Source organism: Euleptes europaea, chromosome 12 (genome assembly GCF_029931775.1).
Source record: "Euleptes europaea isolate rEulEur1 chromosome 12, rEulEur1.hap1, whole genome shotgun sequence".
Classification (NCBI taxonomy): domain Eukaryota; kingdom Metazoa; phylum Chordata; class Lepidosauria; order Squamata; family Sphaerodactylidae; genus Euleptes; species Euleptes europaea.
This window is the reverse complement of record NC_079323.1, coordinates 23,050,362-23,077,705: the sequence shown is the minus strand read 5'-3', so window position 1 is coordinate 23,077,705 and position 27,344 is coordinate 23,050,362. Positions and strand designations below refer to the sequence as shown.

The window sequence follows — 27,344 nt, the reverse complement described above, 5'->3', positions numbered from 1 at the left end:
ATTTTGTTGATCCGACATGCAGTATTAACTGAAAGCGAAGTACTGAGTGATATCTGAAAAGGTTCAACAAGTAATAGATTTTGCAAGTGGTAGATGTTGGACACGTCTGGCTTTCACAGCTTGCCCAAATGGAGCCTACCCTTCCCACAGCAGCAATCACAGTTCAGGAAATAATGCATCAGAGATCTCCCCTTGTTCCAAACATTCTGTTGGACAAGTTGGATCAAACCAATTCCTTCTTTTAATTGTAGTTGCCGTCATTGTATTACCTGTCTCTTTTACCTCCTGAACTTTGCGTCACTGAAACTGAAGAGCTAGTCATACAGAATTTTGAGTGTTCCAACTTGGTGCAAAGAAATTTTTTGGGCAACCAAAAACTACTCCTCATGGGTATAACACAAAGTCTTCAAACTTGTTGAGCCTTTGCAATTTTGGGAACAGAGAGTGGGCACCACCACAAAATGGGTACCATGGGGATCAGTCAGGAATTGTTTTGAGGCTAGAAGCCAAGAATCTTCTCACTATGGAGGCAGCTGTTTTTGATTGGGTACTACCTGCAGACCCAAAGGTGATGCCTCCTGGGTTATTCTGAAGCTCCTCCTATTCCAGTGAGGTGGAGAAAAAGTCAGGATTGGCTCTTGGTTTGGGGAAACAGATGTTTATCCGAAAAGCAAATGAGCACCAGGAAATCCATTGTCAGGCACCGTGCTGGGCATCAGGAGGAGCTGTTGGTCAGTGGCACAGACACATTTTGCATGCTTAAAATCTTTGTTTCAGTGAGGATTGCAGAGAACAGGCCAAGAGAGACTTTCACCTAAGTTCCTGAAGAGCCACTGTCAGCACAGCACAGTACTGGACAAGGTAGATTGTCTGGTAACATAAGGCAACTCTATAAGGTCACCTCACTTTCTCCCACTGGGACTCCTTTCTGAAGAGCCAGCCTAGTGTAGTGGTTAAGAGCAGTGGTTTGGAGCGGTGGACTCTGACCTGGAGAACTAGGTTTGATTCCCCACTCCTCCACATGAGCGGTGGAGGCTAATCTGGTGAACTGGATTTGTTTCCCCACTCCTCCACAGCTGAGTGACCTTGGGCTAGTCACAGCTCTCTCAGTCCCACCTACCTCACAGGGTGTCTGTTGTTGGGAGGGGGAAGGGGATTGTAAGCTGGCTTGATTCTTCCTTAAGTGGTAAAGAAAGTCGGCATATAAAAACCAACTCTTCTTCTTCTAAACACATTAGCTGGGAAGCAATCTGTATTACCTTCAACTGTGATTGACATTCTAGTATTTATTTATTAAATGTATTTATACCCTGCCTGTCTCCCCAGTGGGGACCCAAAGCAGCTTATATCATTCTCCTCTCCTCCTCTGTTTTCACAACAACCCTGTGAGGTAGAGAAAGTCAGCATATAAAAAGTAATTCATGTTTTACCCCTAAATGTGTGCCTCCCCACCCCCGCCTTTGTCTCTCTTCTCCATTATACAATTATGGACTTTTAGGAGAACTCCAAAGGTATCATGTGGCAGGGCACATACAAATATGCATTATTTAACCATGTACAGCTGTGCCTTAAAACAGCAAACGTGCCTTTAGAGGACAAGGCATTAGCTTGTCCGAACACACTCCTTATTTGAAGGAAATTTGTACCTGCTGAATTCCTGACATGAACTTGGGAACCCCTGCAAATCAATTCTAAGGCAGCACACAGCCGATACATAAATAATTCACATCTCCCCAGAATGCAAATTAATAATGCAAGAGCCAAGCCACTGACACACATCCCTTCCCCACTGGCTCTAGGGCTCATTTCAGAGCACGGGTCTCTGAGGCACAAGTAATTTCTGAACCAATCCTCTAAGTGCTAAGCAGCCCTTTGGAGGTTTCTTAAAAGGTTTTTTTACACAAATGCTTTTAACCCCACTAATTCCTAGTTGGTCAAGCTACAGTGCAAGCTTTACAGAGTAAAGAGGTTTTTGTTAGTCCCAGTTGTGTGTGTAAAGTGCCGTCAAGTCACAACTGAGTTACGGCGACCCCATAGAGATTTTCAACGCAAGAAACTAACAAAGTGGTTTGCCATTGCCTTCCTCTACATAGCAACCACGGAATTCCTTGGTGGTCTCCCTTCCAAATACTAACCAGGGCCGACCCTTCTTAGCTTCTGAGATCTGACAAGATCAGGCTAGCCTAGAGCTATCCAGTCAGGGCTTAGTCCAGGTTAGGAGGGTAGACTGCCGCTGACCTTCAGAAGCTTCCAAATACTAAGACCAGTTTGACAATGAAACCTAAAGCAGGCTCTTCATTGCTGAAAGCCTTCAAGGAGAGACCATCTCTAGGGTTAGATTTCCATCTCTAGAGTTGGATTTCCTGTATGGAGCAGGGGGTTGGACTAGACACTCTTCAAGGCCATGTCTGATTCTAGGATTTTGTGACCTCTGTATTTGGGTGAAAACCTTATTCACCATTCACCAGAGAGCTATTTTGAGGAAAGGAACAGTACTCCCACAATTCCTACTCTGGTCTACCAGCAAATGTTGCTTTCACACCTATTAACTCCTTACTCATGTCACAGATGTGTTGGCAGATGAAATACTTTAGGGAACTATCTTCAACTCTAGGGCCTCCACTTGCTAATCTTACCCTAAAGCCAAGCTTGTGTTCTCATCTGATTTTTTTTTTTAATGGAAGGCACACTCAGTAACAGCTCACCATTTGTCAACTTTATGCATGGCCAGTCTCTACAGTACTTGGAACTATGGAAGTCAATCCACACCCCACCACAAACCTACTTTTCTAGAGAAGCTAGCAAACTTAGAGACAAGGGTCATTTCTGCATGGGTACTTGTACTCACGTTCGCCCTGTTTGACTCGGTTGTTCCTTGGAGTTCTGCACGTTTTCAGCCCTCACAATGTCTGGGTCTTCCCATTCCTCTGGTAACCCGACTCTTCCCTCTCCCCTGAGCTCAACCCGGCTGAAATCTCCATGCAGATGGCAAAGTACGGGTCACAGGAAGAATGGCAACTCTCACAGCCAATCACAAAGCAGTGGGTAAAGAGGCAGGGATTCAAAAACTTCCTGGGGGCTTTTTGTGAGCAAAAGAAAGGCTTTTTAAAACTTGAGGCTTGGATTTCTTCCCCCTTTCTTTCAGATTGCTCCGTTTGTTTTTAAAATGCGTTTTTATGCAGCAATTAGGTTTTGGGGTGGGGAATCTTCCCAGTGAGCACTGCGAAGTAAGCCAATTACAAAGCAGCATTTAAAGGGGCAGGACTTGATTTGAGCTTGGAGAGAGCTTGGTGCAGATTCCCAACTAAAAAGTGTGGGTCTAGCCAGCAATGAACCTCAGGTAAAACTCCCATGCATAAATGACCAAGGAATGTTTTCCAGCCTTATGTTTGTTCCTTTTTTGTGGTGCAAAGTGGCACCAAGTAGTGGCATCAAGTAGCAGCTGACTTATTGTGACCCTGCAGGGTTTTCAAAGCAAGAAGTAACATAGGCGGTTTGCCATTCCCTGCGTCTGCAACTCTGGCCTTCCTTGGTGCTTTGTCATCCAAGTATTAACCAGAGTGGACCATGTTTAGTTTCGGAGATCTGATGAGATGGGAAGCGTTTTTTAGTGGCTAGTTTAATAGCTTTGTTATCTTAAGTTAAAAGCTCCCTCAAACAGGTCTCTGGAAAGGCAGCATATAAATTTGCTAAATAAAGTAAGCATTAGCCCTAGTAGCATGAGTTGCCTCCAAGCTCAGGGCAGTGTAAATCATTCTAGTCTGTAAGGTAGGTTGGCAAGGAAGTTTTCTCAAGTTAGATGTTTTCCTCCTCTGCAGGTTAACTTGCATGCATACGTCATTTTGTATAATTGACTCTTTAAGCACCTTCCTACGGTCAGTGTGCTCACTGTGGTATGTATGGCATGAACTGATTTGTGGCTAAGACTGCCATGTGTGAATGGCATGGAATTTAGAATTGGAAGGAACCAAATTCTCTACCATGATTAGAGAAAAGGAAATGTTCACTGGGGGGGCTGTTATGAATGAACCAGACCAGCCTCCAGAATTAACTGTGGTTCTTAAGAATAAAAACGGGGTGTCCATATCTGTAATTCTGCTCTAAACTAACTGGAACACTGTTAACAGAATTACAGCATTCTGCATCTCTAGGGGCACTTTCACACAGCCCAAATAATGCACTTCCAATCCACTTTCAGTGCACCTTAACGATCATTTGCAAGTGGATTTTGCCAGTTCACATAGTAAAATCCACTTTCAACGTGCATTGAAAGTGGATTGAAAGAGCATTATTTGGGCTGTGTGAAATTGCCCTAAAACACTACCGGGTAACAACCTGGGTTTTTGTTTGTTTGTTTTTGGTTATGAATGAACCAGACCAGCCTCTGAATTTTTTTTAAATAAGACTTGTCATTACCCTTAAATGTAAAATAAATAAATAAATAAACAAACAAAATAGAAATATGGGATTGGGGTCACCTCCCATCACAAGCAAAAGGCACTTCCATTCACAAAAGGTGGGAGGACTGATTTCTGCAATTTCCCCATTCCAGCTACAGCCTCCACCACCATTCCCAAGGTCTTGAACTAGGTAAGAAACATCCATTTCATGAACAGCACTCTGCACATATAACATGATCAAAGTGCTTCAGGAGTCTGCCCAAGAAAGGAAAAACAAATATACTTCATTATATTAGCATCCTGATCTGAAGCACACTTACATGGTATCAGTGGGCAATAATTCATGGTACTTGGACTTTGACTAAACTACCATTGGAATTACTATTTCTGCCGTACTTACTTTACATGGCCAATTCCGCCCTGAACAATGTCACACTGAGATCAAAAAATTTTTAAAAAGGAGGGGAGGAACTATGTGAATAGCCCATAGGAAAATTAGTATTTTTTAATCTTAATTAGCTGGGTAAGGAATTTGGCAACTGTCAATGCAATATTAAAATCCACCCCTGCTGAAATAACCCTCAGATTATCCAGTTTAGAGACAGATTCCTGAATAAAAGGCTTTATCCATCTGTCTCTAGCCTTGTTGAGCAAGTCACAGGTAAACAAGGAATGCTGAAGAGTGTCTATTTGGCCAGAACCACATTGGCATGGTACCCTATTTAAATGACAACTCCCCTGATGGAATGGTATTCAGTCTAGCCAACATAGTCATCTGTATTGCAGGATTATCAGAAAATCAAAATACATTGGGAGGGACAATTTCTGCCATAATTTAACTCAGCACTCACTTATTATGAAGTACTCTGTCACGTAATGTTCAGAAATGTGAACGCTAACACATATTTCAGTTCTCTAAAAGATTTTATTTTGTTCATATACATTATGCCATGAACTCATATGGAATTGGTTCCAGCAGCTCTGGCTCCTTGCCATTGGTTCTCACAAAGTGTGCTTCTCTTGGAGCTGCAGGCTGTCGGACAAGAACAGAGGGGAAAATCTTTATTAAAAAAGCAGCGCAATACATTATGACTGAGCTAGTCATAGTTTTTATTGCAAATGAGAAAACCAAGAGTTTACCACATGGTCATTTTTGTACAATAAGCATGCATTTGCTGCATATACTCAGTGAGCTCTCCCTCAGTTATTTCTGCTGTGCAGATCCCAAATTTCAACACTTTATCCTTAGAAAATACGGGTACTCCCTCCAGATAATGGATTCCTGGTAGGACTGCGGAACAGAATGTAGCAATACAAGTATCACGTGTACCTACAGGCTGCTGGTCCTCTGGTGGGTAAACCACTCCATGAATATTTCATTTAGTGACGTTTGTCTTTTTTTTTTAAATAGTCCTTTTGATGCTGGACTTCCTCTCTACAGATTGAGAGTAACAGTCATGCAGTGTTTGTTTTAATTATGCAAACACAGCAGTTTTATTTCTTCCAAATGTACATAAACAGGACATCTATAGGAACCAAAAATGGAATTCTGAAAGTATAATACACAGGTATAACGTCTCCTCCAGCAATGCTTGTGACTATTTATGTCAGTTTTCCTGAATGTGATGCAGAAATCCAATTCACACCCCCAACGAACACTTAAGGCAGGGGTGGGGAACCTCCGGCCCGTGGGCCATATACGGCCCACAACAACATTGGCGGCAGCCCGCGGCCTCTCCCACAGAAGCCGCCGCCATTGCCACCGCTGGAGCGTGCGCGGACGGCCGGGCGAGTGGGGAACAGAAGCCAAGCGCCTGCATTCGGCATAGCCGGTGGCTTCTCCGGCGCCCTCTGGGCCTATGTGAGCGGAAGGGCATGGCTGGCGGGTGGGAGCGAAGGAGGCTCTGCCCCACCCCGCTCGCCTCTCACAAGCCTGAAGCTGTGCCCCACGGCCACATCCCCCCCTCGCAAGTAGGTAGGAAGGAGCCCCCCTTGGGGCTGGCCGGCGGGAGATCCCCCCCTGGGCGGGGGGCTTAGGGGCCTGGGCAAGCCAGGCAGAGAGGGGCGCTGGGCTGGGCTCCCTCCCTCCGTGCCAGACGGGCCTCCTCTGAAAGGGGTGGGTGGAAGAGGTGGCAGCAAGGCCCAGCCGGGTGGGGGATCTTCCTCCTGCTGCCCGCTCCAGGCACGTAGGTGGCGGGGGCCCAGCCCGGCCCACAGGCGAAGGCGCAGCGGTCGGGCTGGTGGCTGGTGAGCCGGGGGGCAGGAAGTCAGACGGGCGGAGTCTCTGGGCTGCCTCCCTTCCCTCCCTGGCGGCGGGCCCGGCTGGGAGGAGGCAGCTGTCAGCGGGGCAGGACGCCGAGCCTCCACGGGAAGGGAAGGGTCTCCCGGCGCCCCGTGCACTGTGGGCTGTTCTAAGCGTCCCCCCCCCACTTCTCTGCGGAGGAGGGAGGAGGTGGGAGGCTGTGTGTTTGGAAAGAGCGGGAAGGCTTTTCTGTCTCTGGCCATTCATGCACGGGAGGTTTTGCCTTGGATTTGCCGCTCTCCAGATGCACATGTTCCCCATCTGGATTCTCAAAATTCATCAGTAAGTCCCCATGCAGAGTTTTGAGAACCCGGATGGGGAAAATGTGCATCTGGAGAGCGGCAAATTCAAGGCAAAACCTCCCGTGCATGAATGGCCAGAGACAGAAAAGCCTTCCCACTTTTTCCAAACACACACACGGCCCCCCGCCTCCTCCCCCCTCAGCAGCCTCCTCCCCCCTCAGCAGAGAAGTGGGGGGGCATGTGCACAGAACAGCCCACAGGGCATGGGGCGCTGGGAGACCCTTCCCTTCCCACAGAGACTCTGCGTCCTGCCCTGCTGACAGCTGCCCCCTTCCAGCCTCTTTCTGTCTCCCTCCGTCCTTTTCTTTCCCCACTTTTCTTTCTTTTTCTCCCTTGCTCCATTTCTTTCTCTCTCTCCCTCCCTTCTTTCCCTCCCTCCGGCAGCTTCTCCGGCACCCTCGGGTGGAAAGGCGTGCAGTCCTATTCCATCTTTGAACTGCCCACAAGCCACCCTCCAAACACCTTTCCATTTGTCTTGATATGTAGAGAGAAAACAGTAAGGAACTAGGGTTGCCAATCGCCAGGTACTAACTGGAGATCTCCAGCCAACAGAGATCAGTTCCCCTGGAGAAAATGGCCACTTTGGCAATTGGACTCTATGGCACTGAAGTCCCTCCCCAAACCCCGCCCTCCTCAGGCGCCACCCAAAAAACCTCCCACTCATGGCGAAGAGGAACTTGGCAACCCTAGCCTCTCCCCACCTCCCCCACACCGCGGGGAGATCTATGCCCGGTATGGCCCCGAATGATGTTATAAATATGCAAGTAGCCCTTGGCAGGAAAAAGGTTCCCCACCCCTGACTTAAGGGCTTCCTCCCATCTTAGTGCAGCCTTACAAAGTATTCAACCCCCTTAAGCTATTCCTTTCTTTTAATACAGAACTTTTATTTACCTGGCGTTTCAGTTCAAACCAAGTGCCCTTTTCCTTTGCTTCCTTTTTCTTCCTTTCGTTTTCCTTCACACGCTGCAAGAAGCTGTCTCGGCTCTTGGAATGCTTAATATGCTCAATACGTACATTAATTCTCTTGGCGAGGATCTTGCCCCTAAAAAAAGAAGCTGACAGTGTTCACCGTGTATTGAAAAAGGCAGCTAAACAGCTCAGCTAAGTCAGTAGACACTGCTCGATCCCACAGTCCCAAAGCATAAGCAATACAAGCAAGCTCTCTTCACTGGGCCAACCTAGATTAGTATAGGAATATACAAAAATTCATGTTCAGCAGAACTATTCAAATTCTGTTTCCTCTGACAGGATCCAAGCCAATTAAGTACAATCTGGTTGGGTTTTAAAAGGATATTCTTTACCCCACTTGAATGGCCAATGGAGACAAGAAACGTCTCAGTGGCAAAGTGAAGGGGGAGATGAAAGCACACTGGTGTAATCCAGCCACAAACAAATGTAGGAATCAACTAGAACATACTTACTTAACCTTCTTGTTCACAATAATACCGACAGCATGCTGGGTAATGTTGAATACCCTTCCTGTTTTGCCATGGTAACATTTGTGGGGCATGCCTTTCTGAATTGTACCCATGCCCTGTTAATACAAGAAAATTGAAATATACATCATTCCACAAATTAAAAATACCAAATCAGTATGTACAAAGCTGAACCAAGCAGGATGGATCAAAAAAAAATTTAAAATTTAAATCTGATGTTTTTGATAAAATGCTTTTTGACGAACAATCCATCTCAAGGTAGTTTAAATAGTTTTCTATTTAAAATACACTATAATTCCAAAGGTTATTAATCATGAAATAAGGATTAGTTTTTAATTACATAGCATTATACAACTGGGGTTGGCATACCCATCACTTGATCACCACTCAATAATTGCTGGATATACATTGTCAAACTGATGACCAGTTATTAGATTGTAGCAAAATATTCCCTGACGGACGCATCTTTGAATTAGGTGAAGAGGTAAGCAAATGCAAGATTATGGGGCTCTAATAAAGGACACGAGGGATTAAAAAAGGAACCAAAGAGGATGAAAAGAGGCCTCTAGTTACACCAAGTGAAATATGGAGATTCAAGCAGCCAGACTGAGGGCAGCATAATGTCACAAGATGTGATGGAAATATGCACAATTTGACTATTTCTCAAGAGATACAGATTCTCATTTGATCTAACCCATTTAGTACATTTGCCACTGTTCCAAGTATCCCTAAGAGAGCCTCTCTGATAATAAGAGACAGTTCTATTCCTGAGGATTAAAACCACTGCTGTTTAGGGCTGCACTATTCCCTGCTTCAGCAGAAAGAAAAGGGCCAAGAGCGAGCTGTTTTGGTTGCTCACCACTTGTTTAGCAGGGAGTCTGATCATGCAGCAATCAAATCCAGATCACTGTACGGATGCGTCAGAACACTTTGCCCAGGCCAATGAACCACAGCAGCCGTTCCCCTATCTTTAAATTACTCAAGAAGCCCAACAAAAATAAATACATATGGGAGCCCCATGACAACTCTGGTTTGCTTTCAGTGCCGGTGAAATGATTTGCTCACTTTGCTATTAGAAAAGCAATCATAGGAGACAGTCATCATCAAGCTCCAGAGAATCAAGGGTGCAGCAAGGCAATGCTCCAGTAGATTCTGGAAATTGAACATTAATATAAGGGTTCGCATTGGTACTCATGCGATATGCTGAAAATGGCTGCCTTTAACAAGTTTATGCGTTTCACTGGAACATTTTTCAGGAACTAATTCTGTTTTCGCTGCCAAGTGAGGAATTACAATTCTTGCTACAAGTAGCAACAGCTTCACTGTGTTCAGATTCACTGAAAAGACTGAACCACATTGCTTTTCCATGGTATACTTTTAAAGTAATACTATGCTGTAGGCAGCAGGAAATGAAAAGCAAGCGAAGCATGGTACAAAATCTAGCCGTTGATACTCTGGGACAATCCAGAACACAGCTAACTGTTCTTCTATTAAATGGTGTGTGCGCCATCGAGACACAGCTGACTTATGGCAACCCTGTAGGCAAGAGACATTCAGAGGTAGTTTTGTCATTGCCTGCCTCCGTGTGGGCTGAGAGTTCTGAGAACTGTGACCAGCCCAAGATCACCCAGCAGACTCCATACAGGGGAGTGGGGAATCAAACCTGGTCCTCCAAATTAAGAGTCTGCTGCTCTTAACCACTATACCACACTGGCTCCGATTAAACGACACTTTCTTATCCTATTATTTTAAAAGAATATGATAATTTTAACACTAGAACATTATTTAAAATTTACCTTGATGTCCACAATATCACCCTTTTTGTATATGCGCATGTAAGTTGCCAGAGGGACAACACCTATTAAAAAACACAAGAACCAGTCATTTTTACTAAATTTCTGTATACCAACACACAGGTGGCAGATGTGAGAACCATTAAAACTCCAGAGTTATCATAAAAGTTACATATTCATCCAGTTACCCTTCCCCCGCTTGACTGCTGCCAGGTTCAGCAGAAAACATGGTAAATTATTCTTTGCTTGCTAGATTAAATAAACTAGCAAGCAAACAACAATCTGAATATTACCCTCTTACCTGAAAGTCACAGGAGTATGAAACTAGCTTTCAATTCTGAGAAAGCTCAAGCCGTTTCTTTAGATTTAAAGCATCTCCTTTTTCCCAAGTTCTTGCCCTGCTTCTAGTACCCCTCATACAAAGAGTTCCCGGTCGTTGTCCTACTAATGATCAAGAACAGAACGCAACTACCAAATAAAATCTGGATATTACTTCAAGGCAGCTGTGGGCACAAAGAATTTTACATTTCAGTACAAGACTGCAGAAATTCAGCTGATCCTGATTACCCCACCACTGGCTATGTGGTGTGAGGTGGTCAGTGACTACATCGTCTCCTTGAAAGTCAGCCAAATCCACTCAAGTTGGCTTTCCAGTCAGTGAAAGATATTTCTAGGCTTGTTGCTGAAGCAAGCAACCCACTGATTGTCACAGCCCTATCAACTACACTGCTTCCAGCGATACTACTTACCATGTTTGCGGAAGGGTCTTGAGAACATATAACGAGTCCCCCTCCTCTTCCCCTTTGTATTGGTCATCTTGTCTGATTACTATGGGAGAGAAAAAATGACAGCATAAATAAAAATCTACATGCTTAACAGTAATGCAGCCTTTGAATTCTCTACAGGTACATCTTACTGAAACCTCAAGCACCAGTTCAGCAAGCAACGAATCTGACACACCGAATAGTAATCTCCAAATAAGTGAGAACACAATTTGTCCAAATGTATGCCATGCAACAGCCTGCCACATGGCACTACATTTCTAATACATCTTAAAAGAAGCCACCCTGCAGCATTGGTACCACATGACTATGGCGGCATGCAAACCTGAGTAAGAGGACCCCAGGCTGAGTACATTTGTCCCTCCAGTACTACCTATGAAGCTAAACAGCAAACTAATCTATGGCACCACAGCACTCTGAATTGCAAATGTGGTAACTGCAGTGAAGGCTAAGGAACTATTTTAAAACTAAACCTTGTTCCCCTCTATAACACATAACTGATGGCTGAGCCTCAGGGTCAGGCTTCTAAAGATCAGTATTTTGACCACACATAGGTTGTTTGACCTTAAGCTTCAAAATGCACACCTGATATAAGGTGCATGAGTTGCAAAAAACTGCCATGAGTTGCAAAAAATAAGGGTAAATTTATTCCAGAGAGTTATCTTTTGGTTGCACAGACTTTCATGAATAAGAATCCTCTTGCATCTGAAAGACTGGCCACTGGCCTATGACACGGTTGGTTTTCTTAATCTTTAATGCAACACAAAGAGCTTTCATTTTGGAGACTTTTTATTCAATGGAACCAATACACTTTAAGACCAGTTTAGACATTCTGCAGACTTCCAACAATAAAGCTTGCCCTGTACTGTACCACTATATTCCACTGTACTGTTTATTTAAAAGTTTTAACCCATCTCTTAACTAGGGCTCCAAAGCAAATTGCATGAATGACCAATTAAAACCACATAATCATAAATAAGATAAATACATTAAAAAAATTACACACATTATAACTACCAGCCCAGCTGCTACCAGCAATGTTGTCTTTAAAAACAAAAAACCCCACCTGCTCAACGTAAGTGAACAAGAAAGCGTCATATGGCACCAAAATTACAATGACCAAGACATCAATGATGGAGAATGAAACCCTAACTAATTCCAATGCTAACCCATAGCGGGATGGAGAGCATCCTGCTCTTCAAAAGAGAGCATGTCAAGCATATTTTCACTATCTCTGTGTCTTGCCCCTATTACTAGTTTTAGACAGCAGTTACAGTGCAAGCGCCACCACCCCCACCCCCCCGGGGAAGGAAGGAGAGTTGAAGAAGCCCCACAAACATGAATGCACATGAAGCTGCCTTATATTGAATCAGACCCTTGGTCCATCAAAGTCAGTATTGTCTACACTCAAACCTGCAGCAGCTCTCCAGGGTCTCAGGCAGAGGTCTTTCACATCACCTACTTGCCTAGTCCCATTAACTGGAGATGCCAGGGATTGAACCTGGGACCTTCTGCATACCAAGCAGATGCTCTACATCTACAAACTAAGCCACAGCCCCTCCCTGGGCAACATGTAACCCCCTCCTCCTTCCCAGGACGCTGGAGCACCAATGCGATCCAACAGGAAACCTTTCACGTTCGTACAAGTCCCGGAACAGCTTCCCCACTTAAATGCCCTCAAGTTGCACGAGCAGGCCCTAAGCCTGAAGAATTCGTGGGCAGCCATGAGACAGCAAGGTAGACTTCCCCTGACTATGGAAGATCCACTGATTTAGCGATTTATAATAATCTCTTTTCCTTTCTGCAAATGTATTGAAATGTATTAGGACAGCAAGGGAACAGCTTGTTGCTGGGCAGGATATCTCTGTGTGTCTATGTCTTTAGTAATTGGGGCAAGAGTCACGGAGGGTTGCCGTAAACCATAACAAGAACTGGGTGAAACTGTTAACTTTACTGCCGCGCCTCTATGTCTGTAGCGCTATCAGCTTTACCCTGAATGTTGATGGGTTGTCATATCTTGAGTTGGGATAAACAACTCTCCCTCAGTACAATCGGGACTCAGAGATTTCTGCCCATTAGGGCCTCTGGGTCGCAGCTGCCAGAATAAAACTGTTTTCTTGAAATAACGGTTCGGGTCTCTCCCCCCGCCCCCCGAACCCCGTTTACCACAACAGTGGAAAGAGAGGCGTCCTCTTCTACCACGAGGATATCCTAAACCGACACCACGTGCGCCTGGCGTCCCCCCCTCTCCACCCCCTCCTTCGGGATTACGTCAGAGCAAGCTCGCCCCCGCCCCCCTCCCAGCAACGGCTTCCCGACCCCCGCCTGCCGCCTTCCACGCGCTCTTCCCGCAGCTTCCCCCCCCCGTCCCGCAAGGAGCCGTCACGGCGCGGCTACCCGGCTTCCCTCCGCCCTCCCTGCATCCTTCCCCGCTTCACCCTCAAGGGAGCCCGGTTCTTACAGGCCTCGTGAGCGAACCGTAAAGGAGGCCCGAAAAGCAGCGGGCCTCGGCCGCGTACCTGCACAATGGCGTCCGAGGCCGAAAAGAAAGAGGGCGGGGCTTCCTCAACTCTCCTTCCTTCCTTCCACGAGGGGGCCTTGAACTGTCACTGCTGTCTACGAAGTGCCTGACTGAGGAGGGGGAGAGAGGGAGGGAAGAAAACCCCCGAGGATAGTTCGTGCGAAAAGGAGGACAAAGAGCCGCCCCTACGGCCCCGGGGAAAAAAACAGCACGTTTCCCTCTCTAGGGAAATGCTGCGTTAAGAACTGAAGCAGGCGGTCGAGGAGACAGCTTTTGTAACGGCCCTTAAACGTCATGTGATTGACAGGGGGCGGGTTCTAAGTGGCATGTGGCGAGGGGGAACGGAAAGAAGGGCAATCGCGTGGGCTCGGTGTGGCCACGTGACGTCAGTAAAAGGTTGCTAATTGAGTCATGGACATAATTCACAGTGGGTAGCCGTGTGAGCCTGTCTGCAGTAGTAGAAAAGGGCAAGAGTCCAGTAGCACCTTCAAGACTAACAAGAATATTTTTTCAGTGGGTAGCCATGTTAGTCTGTTTGCAGTAGTTAAAAAGGGCAAGAGTCCAGTAGCACCTTAAAGACTAAAAAAAAATATTTTCTGGTAGGGTATGAGCTTTCGTGAGCCTGAAGAAGTGAGCTGTGGCTCACGAAAGCTCATACCCTACCAGAAAATATTTTTGTTAGTCTTTAAGGTGCTACTGGACTCTTGCCCTTTATGACTAAGAATATTTTCTTGTAGGGTATGAGCTTTCTTTTAAGGTGCTACTGGACTCTTGCCCTTTTCTACTGAGTCATGGACGACTGCTAATATAGCAGCGCTTACTCTTCCAGTTCCACCTCTTGTTTGACTGGGTGTATTGTAAAAAAGTGGTTGTGGATCGTTATGTCAAGCTGGACCGGATTCCCCTCCGCCTGTTTTTGCAATAGCAAATATGCATGCATGTTAGATCAGTGCAATCCTACAGAGTTACTCGGAGTTTAGAATGAAGTACCTGTTGCTTATTCAAAATTAAGTTCCACTTTAGTTAATAGGGCTTGCTCTCAGGTGAGTGTAGATAGGATTGCAGCCTGAGTATCAAAATGGACAATTTCCCCACTCGTGTCTTCAAGCGCAGCTTTGTCGCCATATGCAAATCAAATGAATGATAATTCACAGTGGGTAGCCCTGTTAGTCTATCTGCAGTAGTAGAAAAGAGCAAGAGTCCAGTAGCACCTTAAAGACGTAACAAAAATATTTTCTGGCAGGGTATGAGCTTTCGTGAGCCACAGCTCACTTCTTCAGATACTGAAGAAGTGAGCTGTGGCTCACGAAAGCTCATACCCTGCCAGAAAATATTTTTGTTAGTCTTTAAAGTGCTACTGGACTCTTGCTCGTTTCTACAAATTAATGATGTATGGGAGGGCATGGAGAACTTCTACCAAATAAGTACATTTAGGGAGACTGTTAAAATGGGAGTTAAATCTGCTTTCTTCTACTGATGACCACAGCCATTGAGAATCAAACTACTGCAAAGCCTGGCAGTCCTGCATCGGTAACCCTCTCTTGTATTTCATTTTTCGGTGATAACTATTTTGAAGGGCCAGTAGCTCAGTAGAGTCATGCTTTGCCAGTAGCGTGTTCCAGATTCAGTCCCATGATATCTTCCCAGTTCAGATGGGCTGGCAAAGGCCTGTGCTCAAGATTTTGAAGAGCTGCTGTCAAGCGGACTACGTAGCACTGACCTGGCTTATCTGGTTCAGTATAAGGCAGCCCCAGATGGTTATTATGTGCATCTGAAGCTTTTATTTCATTCAAACCTTTGTCTTGAGTAGTGCAAACTATTATGGAGGGATGTCAAGCTTTTAAAGTTTAATTTAACTGCTTTGCCTTTGATCGATTAGTTACAGAGCTGAAGGTGTGGAAATATGTAATGAACGTAATGATTTCACCGGATTAAATAACAGGTTATTTATTTAGGGGAAATTCAAACCAAACTCCTAGTATGAAGCAAGAAATACATCTCATTAGTTTACAGCTGTTATTGCCATTGAGCATCTTTCACAGAAGGCAGCTGAGATTTAAAATCTGATTACCACCCAGATTTTCAAATCTGCAGCTAATGGATCATACCAGTTAATTTAATCTCTTCCAAACCCATTTTGCTGTAGGAGTGGTTACCATAGAGAAAACAAGAACTATACCCATATTAGTCCCTAATGTGCATTCGGTGTGGGGTGTGCAGGAAGGAACACTACCCAGTTATCCCTACTGTCACATAAGGTAGTTTAAAAATTATTGCAAATTCCCCTATGCCCCAAAGTCGCAGCTGTCAGAAAATCTTAAATATACTTGATAAAGAATAAAGCAGTTCTTTTTACATTGATTTTCAACTGCAAATGTTCTCAAAGTGACTTTCAAAATGAGTTAAAGGAGACACGTATAACAGATATACAGCTACCACTTAGACAACATGTGGTTGCTTGTGTAGACCAGTGGAGAGCAGCAGCTGGGTCAGGAGTTCCAGAACCACAATTTTGTTTGCTGCCTCTTGAACAGACCTGCTGCTAGAATGCATGCATATAGGGCACGGGCCACACCCCTCCTCCCTGTCTACCCACAGGCTGAAAAGAGCAGCAGCATGGCAAGGTGAGCTTAGTGGTAGAGAAGATTCCTCCATGGTTCTACTCCTTAACTTGTTCCTCATTACAGGATACTTCCTGTTGCTCAGCTTGTTCTTCCAGTCCCTGGCTCTCTTGACAACAGAGTCCTGTACTTGACACCAGTGAGATCATAATGTCATCCTCCTATCCTGTCATGTGACTCTGATGTTATGTGCTTGCAGCTCATTGGCTTCACCTTGGTTTGGAAAGACACATTAGATACCCTGTATTTTTGAAGTATGGAAGCCAAAGGTACCTTGAATATTGTGTGTGTGTGTAAAGTGCCGTCAAGTCGCAGCCGACTTATGGCGACCCTTTTTAGGGTTTTCATGGCAAGAGAGGTGGTTTGCCAGTGCCTTCCTCTGCACAGCAACCCTGGTATTCCTTGGTGGTCTCCCATCCAAATACCAACCAGGACTGACCCTGCTTAGCTTCTGAGATCAGACGAGATCAGGCTAGCCTGGGCCATCCTGGTCAGGGCACCTTGAATATTAGCATGTGAAAAAGTTGGAGTTCATATGTTTCATTCTTATATACACCCAGCTGAGACTTTTAAATTAACTGGCCATCTGCGAGTGCGTAGGAAAACTACAGATTTTCTAGGGACACAATATCTCAAGACAGGAAGACAATCAAAATGATTGAGTTTTCTTGACAACAGAGCCAGCACTATTTAAGAATTGATTGCAGCACAAACATAATCACTCTGCAATCAGCCCTAAACAAGCTGCTACCAATTGTCCTATATTTTGTATCACAGGAAACAGTACAGCAACTCACACATTAGATTTTTATTTTACTAAGTATCTTCCACAATCCTGAAAATGTTTAATCAGCCCTAATCTACACTCTGCAGAAAAGCTGCTGACCCATGTCTCCCCCAATGTGTGCTGGGAAAAAAAACGTGACGTTACTGTATTATACATTGCTCCATTTGTCTGCCATTTCACATAGGAAAGAGTCAATACAGAAAGGTTTTTTAATTAACCATTAGAGTACTGTTTTGTTATACATTTATACAATCCTGTACCTTTCCTAACATTTGGCAGTTATTCAAATAAAATATAAACAATGCCATTTTATTTATAGCTTGTCTTTCTGAGAGAGACTCAAGTCAGATTACATTGTGTAAAATAGCATGAGATCTAATAAATAATGCAATAGGCCCAATAGTGCAAAGAAGTATCAGACACAATATGTCAAGTGATACAGAGAATGGAATAATAAAAGTAGAAAATGCAGTAAGAGCAGGACAATACTTACAACAAATAGATAATATCAAGTATGTAAAGTGATATAGACCACAGTTCCCTTTATAAAAGTGCCTTCCTGGATTATTCCATTATACTATTGCCCTGTACGAAGCACCCCCCTTTCAACCACTTCAGTATCCCACTCTCTCAGCCCGGCCGATTATACTGAGGGAAAAGCGTTGGCCTGAGTGTATTTGTGAGATTATTTTCCTTCTCCTCCAATCCCACACCAGTATTTACCTCAGAGAGGAATATGACACAAGAGGCTTTTTAACTTAAACAAACAAAACAGGGAAGTTTATTGAACAAAACTCACAGAGATTGATTTTCAAGGAAAAGGCAGAAATTGGAGGGAAAACTCAGAGTCAGATTTATCTACACAAGATTATTTCAGAGAGATAGCTTAGGTGTTTTCTTCAATCAAGTTCCTTTCGTTCTTAGTTTCACGCTTAGTTCTGTCCCTCAGAACTGTTACTCAGATTCCGTTTCTCAGACTCTGTCCCCAGCCTAGCTCACAGGAGCGAAGGAAGTTTGAGTTCCTCTCCCTTCTCAGAGAACTCACAGAAGTTTGGGGAAATATCCAAAATCCCTCTTTCTGTTCTCTCTGATTACCCCACACCAGTGGCTGTAATCCTCCACACCTCCCTGCTATTGGAATATCTCTACCTCAGAGACTAATTCCCCTTTGTGACCTGAGAATGGGCCCTCTCTAACCCAATTCTCACTCCTGTCACTCCCACAGGTTGTGTGTGTCAATAGCTTCGGCTTTAAGAGAACCCCTCAGGTTCACAGAGTACAGTCTGGCTTCCGCTCAGTTTCGCTACCAAGCTCAGAATCTATCACAGCCTTCTCTGGCTGGTTCCAATCTTAGGACTCCTTTCACAGCCTCCTCTCAGGCTGGGTCCCAAGCTCCCAATCTATCACAGCCTCCTCTCAGGCTGGGTCCCAAGCTCCCAATCTATCACAGCCTCCTCTCAGGCTGGGTCCCAAACTTTGAATGCTTTTCTGTCTCTCAGAGCTCAGAGTGTCAGCTCTCTGGCTCCGCCCACTCTTGGTCTGTCAGCTCTTGCTGCAGATTAACCCCTTATCTGTCACACCCTGTTACTGTGTGGGAGCCTTCATTACCTTCTTTGGCAGGCCCTTGTAGAAGGTGACTGCAACAGAATGTACGTGTATGGGTAGCTATTGAACTTACCCATTGGCAGGGTGGCATCTTTGGGTTTTCCTCAGATGTGCAAGTCATAGGCAAGGCAGTCCTGTAGATATGAGGGTCCAAGGCCATGAAAGGCTTTGTACATGAATCGAACCCTGTAACTGATAGCGTAGCCAATGGAGTGACTGCAGAATGGGTATGATATGTATACTCTGCCTATTACTCAACAGTAGTCCAGCTGCAGCATTCTGTACCAGCTGGAGTTTATGAGTTGACTTGGAAGAGCAGACCCATGGCGAACGCATTAGAATAGTGTAATCTCGAGATCACCATGGCATGGATCCACTTGGTCAGATCAGCCCAGTCAAAGTAGGGAGTAGACCATTTGAGAGGATCTTTTTGGAAAGATCAGTCAAAGAACACCATGCAAACAGGAAGGTGCCCATATCAGCACCCTTGCCAAATTGTCTTGAGTGAGGCAGCTTCACGTTTTGCCTTTCATCCCAGGAGCGGGTCGGCTTACTTTGGTTCTTCAGCAATGGGTGAAAGATGTCCAGTCGCCGTTCGAAGGCTTTACAGTAGGGGTGGGGAACCTTTTTTTCCGCCAAGGGCCATTTGGATATTTATAACATCATTCACAGGCCATACAAAATTATCAACTGAAAAATTAGCTGACCAAGCCCCAAGCAGGCAGCTGCCCCCGATGACCACCCCCCCTGCGTGCAGGCAAGCAGGCAGACATCCAACCAGTGGCACACTCGCCCACCTGGTGGCACAGGATGGTTTGCTGCACCAGCCGGGCGTAGCCATCCAGCCACATGCTGGAGTTGCTCCTGCTCCGCATGTTCGGGCGGGATTCTACAGCCAGCTCCTGCCACCTCCACCTGCAGGGATGAAATGAGGACACACTGGCTAAGAACTCACCCCCACCCATGCATTCTGGCCCTGCCCCCTTTAACCCCTCCATTGTTGCCACTTCCACCCACAGCCCTCTTGTTGTACAGTGGGAATACGTTTCTCCATAGGCTGGGAGGGAAAGGGTTAACACAGTTTCTTGGGCAGTCCTAGCAGCTCCATAGCTAACGACTCTTATGCAAGGGGGGAAAGGGTTCCTTTTCTCTGCAATACAAACTCACATCTGCCTTGAATAGAGGCTATTCCTGTCCGCGGGAGGGGGCGGATCGCCAGTCTTAGATCCCTCTTAGCTAGAGATCTGCCAGGACCCACGACGGCCAGACAAAACGACTTCACGGGTCTTAAACGGCCCCCAGGCCTGACGTTCCCCACCCCTGCTTTACACCTCTCCCAAACTAAACGCTACTGGATTCTGGCATAATTTAGGGTTAGGGTTAGAAATCTCGTGCACAGATACTGCCTGCCACCGATGTTTACGCAGAAGGCTCTCTCAATGGATTAATGAAGGCAAGCGTGCATACTAAGTAAATTTATTTGCGAGTAAGCTCCAGGACTTACTTCACAGCAAGCATCCCAGAGGGATAATGTACCCACTTGTAGCCCTTGCACACCTGTAAACAGCTATGCTCTGGGGGGGAGGACAGACCATGCGAAGTTTGAGAGGTAACCTACGTGCCAAAGACCAAGAGAGAGAGAGGGAGAGAGAATGCATCGAAGGGCACTTTCACACATGCCGAATAATGCACATTCAGTGCACTTTGCAGCTGGGTTTTACTGTGTGCAACACCAAAAACCCACTTGCAAACGATCATTAAAGTAAGCGGCTTGGAAGTGCATTATGTAGGATGTGTGAAAGAACCCTAACTGAACTGACAGATAATTCACAGTGGGTAGCCGCGTTAGTCTGTCTGCAGTAGTAGAAAAGGGCAAGAGTCCAGTAGCACCTTCAAGACACAAAAATATTTTCTGATAGGGTATGAGCTTTCGTGAGCCACAGCTCACAAAGGAATCTCTTACAAAGGAATTTCAAAGGGAGATTGGAAAGAGAAACTGCTGAATTACAGTTGATATTCAAACTAAAGTCAATGCATTTAACTGGGCTGAATAAAGACCTTGCATTCATGGCTCATTACCAATGCTTTCTCCACACCCATCTCTCCCCTGGACATCACTGACTCTTCTGCATACCATACCTAATCCCATCACGCCTGCTATTCACATTTCCATACTGTTAACATTTCCATACTAATGCTTGTCTGAATTCACTCTCCTCTACTTAAAGACAGATGGATTCACATTCTAGCTGTATCTGAAGAAGTGAGCTGTGGCTCACGAAAGCTCAGACCCTGCCAGAAAATATTTTTGTTAGTCTTTCAGGTGCTACTGGACTCTGGCTCTTTTCTGAACTGAGAGATGCGATTGGCTGCGCTATGTGGGCCTGAAACACACACACACCCCGGCGCTAGGCTCCAAAATGAAAAGTATTTGCGGCCATAGAGCAGCTGCAAACAGGGCTGGAGCGGGTCCGGAAGGCGGCCCGGCTCGCGCAAGTGTGCATGCGCGCGCAGCCACAGTACATGGGAGGAGGGGGAGGGGGAGGGGGAGGGGGAGGGGGAGGGGGAGGGGGAGGGGGAGGGGGGGGCGAGGAAAGGAAAGGTTCTTTAGCGCGCGCGCCGGATGCGTGTGCGCATGCGCGCGGCCGTTGAAACCGCTCGGGATAGTTTCCCAGAGGCAGGCGGAGCCGCCGTGTGTCCCACGGTAAACAGCTGGTTGGAGGCGGCGCCGGGGCTGCTTCCCTCCTCCGCTGGGGCTCCCCCAGCTGGCTCCGACTTTACGATTGGGTGGAAAATGGCGCTGCGCGGATGGAAATCCTAATGACAGTCTCCAAAATCGCCTCCATCTGTACCATGGTGAGCCCCCCCCCCCGTTCCCTCAGCCGCCCTTCCGCGCTGGCGTCTCTAGGGCGAGGAGCCAGCGGTGGGGCTACGCGGTCGGAGGCTGCTCGTGCGTGGGTGGGTGGGTAGGTGGGTGTGTCTCCAGTTTCACTCCGAAGGGAGACTGAGGAGGGTGGCGGCTCTGCTTATGGGGGTGGGGGAGACACACACGTCTGTATGTAGGGATTGCGTGTAAACATCAGGGTTGGGAGCCGTGCAGCCTGATCCGAGGCGCGCTTGTCGCGAATTAAGCCCCACTGGAGTTCATTAGGGCTGGCCTCCCCCGGGTATGTCTGGAGGAGGGCCGTTTTTTGCAGTGGAGAAATGCATTGCAAATTGTTTGCAAATGAGCCAGGTCAGAAGGCAAAGCTACATGGCAAAAAGGCTCCGGGAACGAAGGGTGGCGGGGGGGGGGCTGCAATTGGTCGTCACATGGTTGTAGTGATGATGGGGAGGGGTGTGTGTACGCCAACAGATTGTGGCTTTTAAAGCATCTGGAGAGAAATGTGTGGGTGTGGGAGGGATTTTGGGGATGGGCCTTGAGAAACGTGTGCTCAGTTGTACGTGTGTTGGTGCTGTGGAGCAGCGCAGAGTTTAGCGCAAGGAAAGCGTTTCCTTTCTCTTGCAGGGAGACACATTCTAGTGGGTTTGCCTTTATTGGCCTGTTGTCACAAAACAACAACGCAAGAGTCCTGTGGTACCATATAACATTACTAGGTGGCTATTTTGGTCGACAGCAACAAACGCCTTGTTAGACCATTTAGCACAGTGTGCTAAATGTTTGCTTGGGTTCTGCCTTTAGTCTGAAAGACCAATAACTACATTGTAGAGTGCATGTGTTTGATAGGTTAGGGCCTGTTCATTTATTTTATCTTATTGAGACTCAGGGCAAATTGTGCAATGTAAGTCAAAACAATCAACAGGAGGGGACAGCCAATAAACAGTGCAATAGGATTTGGATTGCAGAAAATCTGATACCAAGCAGAAATCTGAAAGAAACATGACACATTAAACAATGCAGTAATTACACAGGATCATACTTACAGCTACAGGCAGTATACATTATGCACAGTAGTATACTTCCTATCCTTTTACCAAAGTATCTTTCTGAACTGTTTTGTTATAGTATAGGCCTACTACATGTGTAAAAAAGCCTGAATAATTCAGTTTTGCATAGTTTACCGAAAGCGAGGAGGGTGGGATTCTCTGAGCAGGATGGATGTCCTAGTCTGGTCCACAGTTTCTCCTATCCAGGCTTATTTTCTACAGTGGTTTTTGTTTTGTTATGCCATACTTACTTTGAAAAGGAACACAGAATCAACCTAATTTAATTAGCTTAAAAGGGTTCAACGTTTAAAGGCTACAAGGCAGGCACACTTTGACATATGTTTTAATGTAAGTAGCTATGTAAGAGATTCTTTAACGCAGAAAGTCACCGGAGTAAAACAAAAAATGCCCCAATAAGAAGGAGGTTCTTCTGAAATCTATTTAGCATATAGGGATGTTTGTTCCTAAACCGTAAGTGTCCTGGATTAGATATTCCATCTCATCTTACCGCTTTACTTAGTGTAAAGAAAAATTGGAGCTCATAAAAACCATGTTGCTGCTTTCCCTTTGGATGCAAATGCTACAAAAGTCTTGTTAAAAAGTCAGGTATGAGTGATCTTTCTTTCCCATAATAAACAAGCCACAATTTTGCAGAAGACTGTAAATGTCTCCTTATCAGGATCCAGTTGGTTTATTGTACATCTATCTTGTCGCCCTACAAGTGTGAAAAAACCTAGGGCTCAAAGGTGATACTGATGTGTGATTAAGTGAAAGAGTATCAGCCAGTGGTATCTCTTCTCTTAGAGCCTTTGCACAACACCCATAGGACACTTTTCAGTAATAACACATCACTCCCTTCTCTCTTTTATTCAGCTTGACATACCCATGACCTTGTCTCAAAATTTGCATTCTTTTGATCTCCACTTGTTTGTTTTCCCCTTCCCTCTACCTTACCCAGAACTGCCCTGTCTTCTCTTTTCCACAGCTTCAAGCAGTTTCTGCTTTCTGTAGTTTAGTCACCTCCTGTTTTCTTATTTTAAAGAGTGGGGTAGCAAGGAAACTTGTTTTTTATCCTGTCATTTCTGAAGAGATTCCTTAGGGCCCTTTGCAAGATGGTCACATAAGGGTTCTTTACTAGTAGGGCACAGATTATTATTTTTACGGTATCCATTCCCTGATATTCTCTTGTTTGAAAGAGGTAGGTAGTTTTATTCTTCTTTAATTGGAAAATAGAGCATTGAAAATTATTCCCTTACAAATAAGTTGTGCCTTCTGTTGTAGTGTATACCTCTAAAGGTCGTCACCACCCTTGATTACCCTTTAAAGCTGCTTTAGATTCAGTTTAATCACTTTAGTAGAATTTACTGTGCTTACATCTGTCAAGGTCCTAAGACGTAAGTTTTGCAGTGTTACTTCTATCAGATATTAGCCTTAATTTATGAAGGTTAGGTAAACAAAATGATGCCATTATACTATCCCTAGTCTTTGCTGGTAAAGAAGCGTCCTAAAATAAGTAGAATAATAGAATCATAGAGTTGGAAAGGGTCGCCAGGGTCATCTAGTCCAACCCCCTGCACAATGCAGAAAATTTACAACTATCTCCCCCACACACACCCAGTGACCCCACTCCATGCTCAGAAGATGGCCAAGATGCCCTCCCTCTCATCGTCTGCTTAAGGTCATAGAATCTGCATTGCTGACAGATGGCCATCCAGCCTCTTCTTAAAAACCTCCAGGGAAGGAGAGCTTACCACCTCCCAAGGAAGTCTGTTCCACTGAGGAACCTCTCTTACTGTTAGAAAATCCTTCCTAATGTTTAGACGGAAACTCTTTTGATTTAATTTCAACCCGTTGGTTCTGGTCTGACCTTCTGGGGCATCAGAAAACAACTCGGCACCCTCCTCTTTATGACAGCCCTTCAAGTGCTTGAAGATGGTTATCATATCCCCTCTCAGTTTTCTCCTCTTCAGGCTAAACATACCCAGCTCCTTCAACCTTTCCTCATAGGACTTGGTCTCCAGACCCCTCACCATCTTTGTTGCCCTGCTCTGGACACGTTCCACCTTGTCTACATCTTCCTTAAATTGTGGTTCCCAAAACTGAACACAGTACTATGGGTGAGGTCTAACCAGAGCAGAGTAAAGCGATACCATCATTTCTCGTGATCTGGACACTATACTTCTGTTGATACAGCCCAAGATCGCATTTGCCTTTTTAGCTACCACATCACACTGCTGACTCATGTTCAGTGTTTGGTCTACTAAGACCCCAAGATCCTTTTCACATACACTACTGCTCAGACAAGTCTCTCCTATCCTATAATTATGCATTTGATTTTTCCTACCTAAATGTAGAGCTTTACGTTTATCTTTGTTGAAGTTCATTTTATTCGTTTCAGCCGAATTCTCCAGCCTGTCAAGATCATCCTGTATCATGGCTCTGTCTTCTACCATATTTGCTACCCCTCCCAATTTAGTATCATCTGCAAATTTAATAAGCATCCCCTCTATTCCTTCATCCAAATCATTTATAAAGATGTTGAACAACACAGGGCCCAGGACTGATCCCTGAGGCACTCCACTAGTCACTTCTGTCCAAGTGGATGAGGAACCATTAACAAGCACTCTTTGGGTGCGATCTGTCAACCAGTTACAATTCCACCTAACAGAAATAGAATCTAAACCACATTTTCCCAATTTGTCAACAAGAATATTATGTGGAACCTTATCAAAAGCCTTACTGAAATCAAGATAAACTACCGTATTGTCCGGCGTATAAGACGACTGGGCGTATAAGACGACCCCCAACTTTTCCAGTTAAAATAGAGTTTGGGATATACTCCTCCGCAGCAGAGGCCCGCCCCTCGCTGTTCCTGGAAGAGCCCCACCTGGGGAGTTGGTCACATTCTTAGCCGCGCTGCAAGAGCGGAGCCAGATGCACCAACGCACAGGCGGGGAGGGAGGCAGGGAGCCAGGCGGGGCTGAGGAGGAGGAGCGCGCAGCCCGCCCGCATTCACTCAGCCCCGAACCACCCTCAGTCTGGGCTGGAGCGCGGCGCGGCTGCAGTCACAACGCCGGAGCGGGTGGGCAGGAGCCAGGAGGCGGAGAAGGACGCGGGGAGAGCGGCAGCCCTGGCCAGCCAGCGGCCTGCCTGCCTTGCGCCGCCACCAGAGCGTGGCCGAGCGCTTCCCTCCGTGCGCCCCGGTGCGCCTGGCTCTGACTCCCAGCCGGGCAGCGAGCGCCCTCGCCGGGCTCGCCTCCCCTCCCTCCTCCGGCGGACATGGACAGAGCGGAGGCGGCTCCCCAGGCAGATTCTCCAGTCCGGCTCGGACGTTTCAGCACCCGCCCTATAAGACGACACCCGGCGTATAAGACGACCCCCGACTTTTGAGAAGATTTTCCTGGGTTAAAAAGTCGTCTTATACGCCGGACAATACGGTATGTCTACAGCATAGGGACAGGTGTCAGAGGTTAGCCGTGTTGGTCTGTGGTAGATTTGAGTCCAGTAGCACCTTAAAGACCAGCAAGGTAGTAACTTTCTCAAAAAAAGAGATAAGATTAGTCTGACATGACTTGTTCTTGAGAAACCCGTGCTGGCTCTTAGTGATCAAATCCATACTTTCTAAATGCTCAAGGACTGACTGTTTGATTATTTGTTCGAAAACTTTCCCCGGTTTGTAGACATTTTCTCCTACTACCTCTAAGAATGAAATTGCTTTCTTAAACTGTCACTTTTTGGGAGCAACAGGAGTTACTTTCTTGTTAAAACTCTGGTAGACCCTGTCTGGTCACATAGTAGTGTGTTCACCATACTGATGTGTCAGGAAACTTGATGCTTCCCTGCCTTACTGCAGTAGAGGAAGCTTTTGTTGCTTAAAGCTTTGAAAAAGGAAAAAGTTTGAAAGTTATTTGGAATGAGCATTTCGAAGGCTTTTTCTCACAGAGATTGGAGAAGCTGTCTTTGACAAACCAAAGGAGGTATCAGCTTCTGTTCGCTGGATGTTTGCTGAACTGATCAGAGGCTTGAAATATGAGAAACTGTTAAGCTTGTAAAGAATTTATGGATTAAATAGAGCTGTGAAATATAAAATGAATTCTGAACCAGTCTTTCTGAAACATCAGAAAGAAGTTCTGGAGGCCTCACTTCAAGAAAGGATGTGGAATGAATGGAGTGGCTGCAGAGGAGAGCGACAAGGATGATCAGGGGCCATGGGACCAAACCTTGTGAGGAAAGGCTCGAGGGACTTGGGAATGTTCTGTCTGGAGAAGAGGAGGTTGATGGGCGACATGATTGCTTTCTTCAAGTATTTGAAGGGCTGTCACTTAGAGGAGGCCAGAGAGCTGTTCCTGTTGGCAGCAGAGGATAGGACTCACAATAATAGGTTTAAATTACAGACCGAAAGGTACCTGGCTGGATATTAGAAAAAAAATTGTACAGTACGAGTTGTTCAACAGTGGAATTGGCTGCCTAGGGAGGTGGTGAGGCTCCCCCTCTCCGACAGTCTTCAAGCAGTGGCTGGACACTTTTCAGAGATGCTCTAGGCCAGTGGTCAGCAAACTCACCAATCAACAGAGCCAAACATGAACAGCACAACGATTGAAATTTCCCTTGAGAGCCACCTAGGCTCCGCCCCCTTTTCCCTCAACCCGAGGCTATAAAGATCCCTTCCCCTGCACCTCTTCCTCTCCTTGCCAGGAGAGTTGTCTCAGAGGGCGGGGGCCTCGTCGTTGCCCTCCCCTGGCTCTTCCGCCTGCCCTCAGCCCGTCTTGCATGGGGTGGGTCTTTCCTTCAGGCATCTCCTCTCCGCGTCTGTTCCCCCCACCGTCCCACCAACCGTTTCCCGGTGGGAGCTGGGACTGGAGCCGCGC

At 45.9% G+C, this 27,344-nt stretch overlaps 2 protein-coding genes and 2 non-coding genes across 4 annotated transcripts in view; 1 reads left to right on the top strand and 3 right to left on the bottom strand.

Annotated features, from left to right (window-relative positions):
* Positions 1-5,305: 5,305 nt before the first annotated feature.
* Positions 5,306-13,554, bottom strand: RPL21 (ribosomal protein L21). Its single transcript, XM_056858304.1, has 6 exons — positions 13,535-13,554; positions 10,983-11,061; positions 10,237-10,298; positions 8,426-8,538; positions 7,896-8,046; positions 5,306-5,433 (listed from the first exon to the last, which is right to left on the bottom strand). The coding sequence occupies exons 2-6, from the start codon at positions 11,047-11,049 to the stop codon at positions 5,344-5,346; spliced, it is 483 nt and encodes a 160-aa protein (XP_056714282.1). The 5' UTR covers positions 11,050-11,061; positions 13,535-13,554; the 3' UTR covers positions 5,306-5,343.
* On the bottom strand, positions 8,235-8,364 carry LOC130485717 (small nucleolar RNA SNORA27). Its single transcript, XR_008933732.1, has one exon. It is a non-coding gene; the product is annotated as a small nucleolar RNA SNORA27 (small nucleolar RNA).
* LOC130485709 (small nucleolar RNA SNORD102) lies at positions 9,474-9,550 on the bottom strand. Its single transcript, XR_008933724.1, has one exon. It is a non-coding gene; the product is annotated as a small nucleolar RNA SNORD102 (small nucleolar RNA).
* Positions 13,555-21,296: 7,742 nt separating the features above from the next.
* Positions 21,297-27,344, top strand: part of USP12 (ubiquitin specific peptidase 12) — a 29,632-nt gene continuing 23,584 nt past the window's right edge. Inside the window, exon 1 of the mRNA XM_056858349.1 lies at positions 21,297-21,405. Coding sequence (XP_056714327.1) covers positions 21,358-21,405 — 48 coding nt within the window. The 5' untranslated portion in view covers positions 21,297-21,357. The remainder of the gene's footprint in view (positions 21,406-27,344) is intronic.

What these genes read in the sequence shown, in the direction of transcription:
- RPL21 (XM_056858304.1), bottom strand. Translation starts at nt 11,049, where the DNA reads ATGACCAATACAAAGGGGAAGAGGAGGGGGACTCGTTATATGTTCTCA. An exon ending in GTGATATTGTGGACATCAAG is followed by an intron (nt 8,539 to 10,236) that starts GTAAATTTTAAA and finishes TTGTATTAACAG; the next exon opens with GGCATGGGTACAATTCAGAA. An exon ending in ATTGTGAACAAGAAGGTTAA is followed by an intron (nt 8,047 to 8,425) that starts GTAAGTATGTTC and finishes TTCTTTTTTTAG; the next exon opens with GGGCAAGATCCTCGCCAAGA.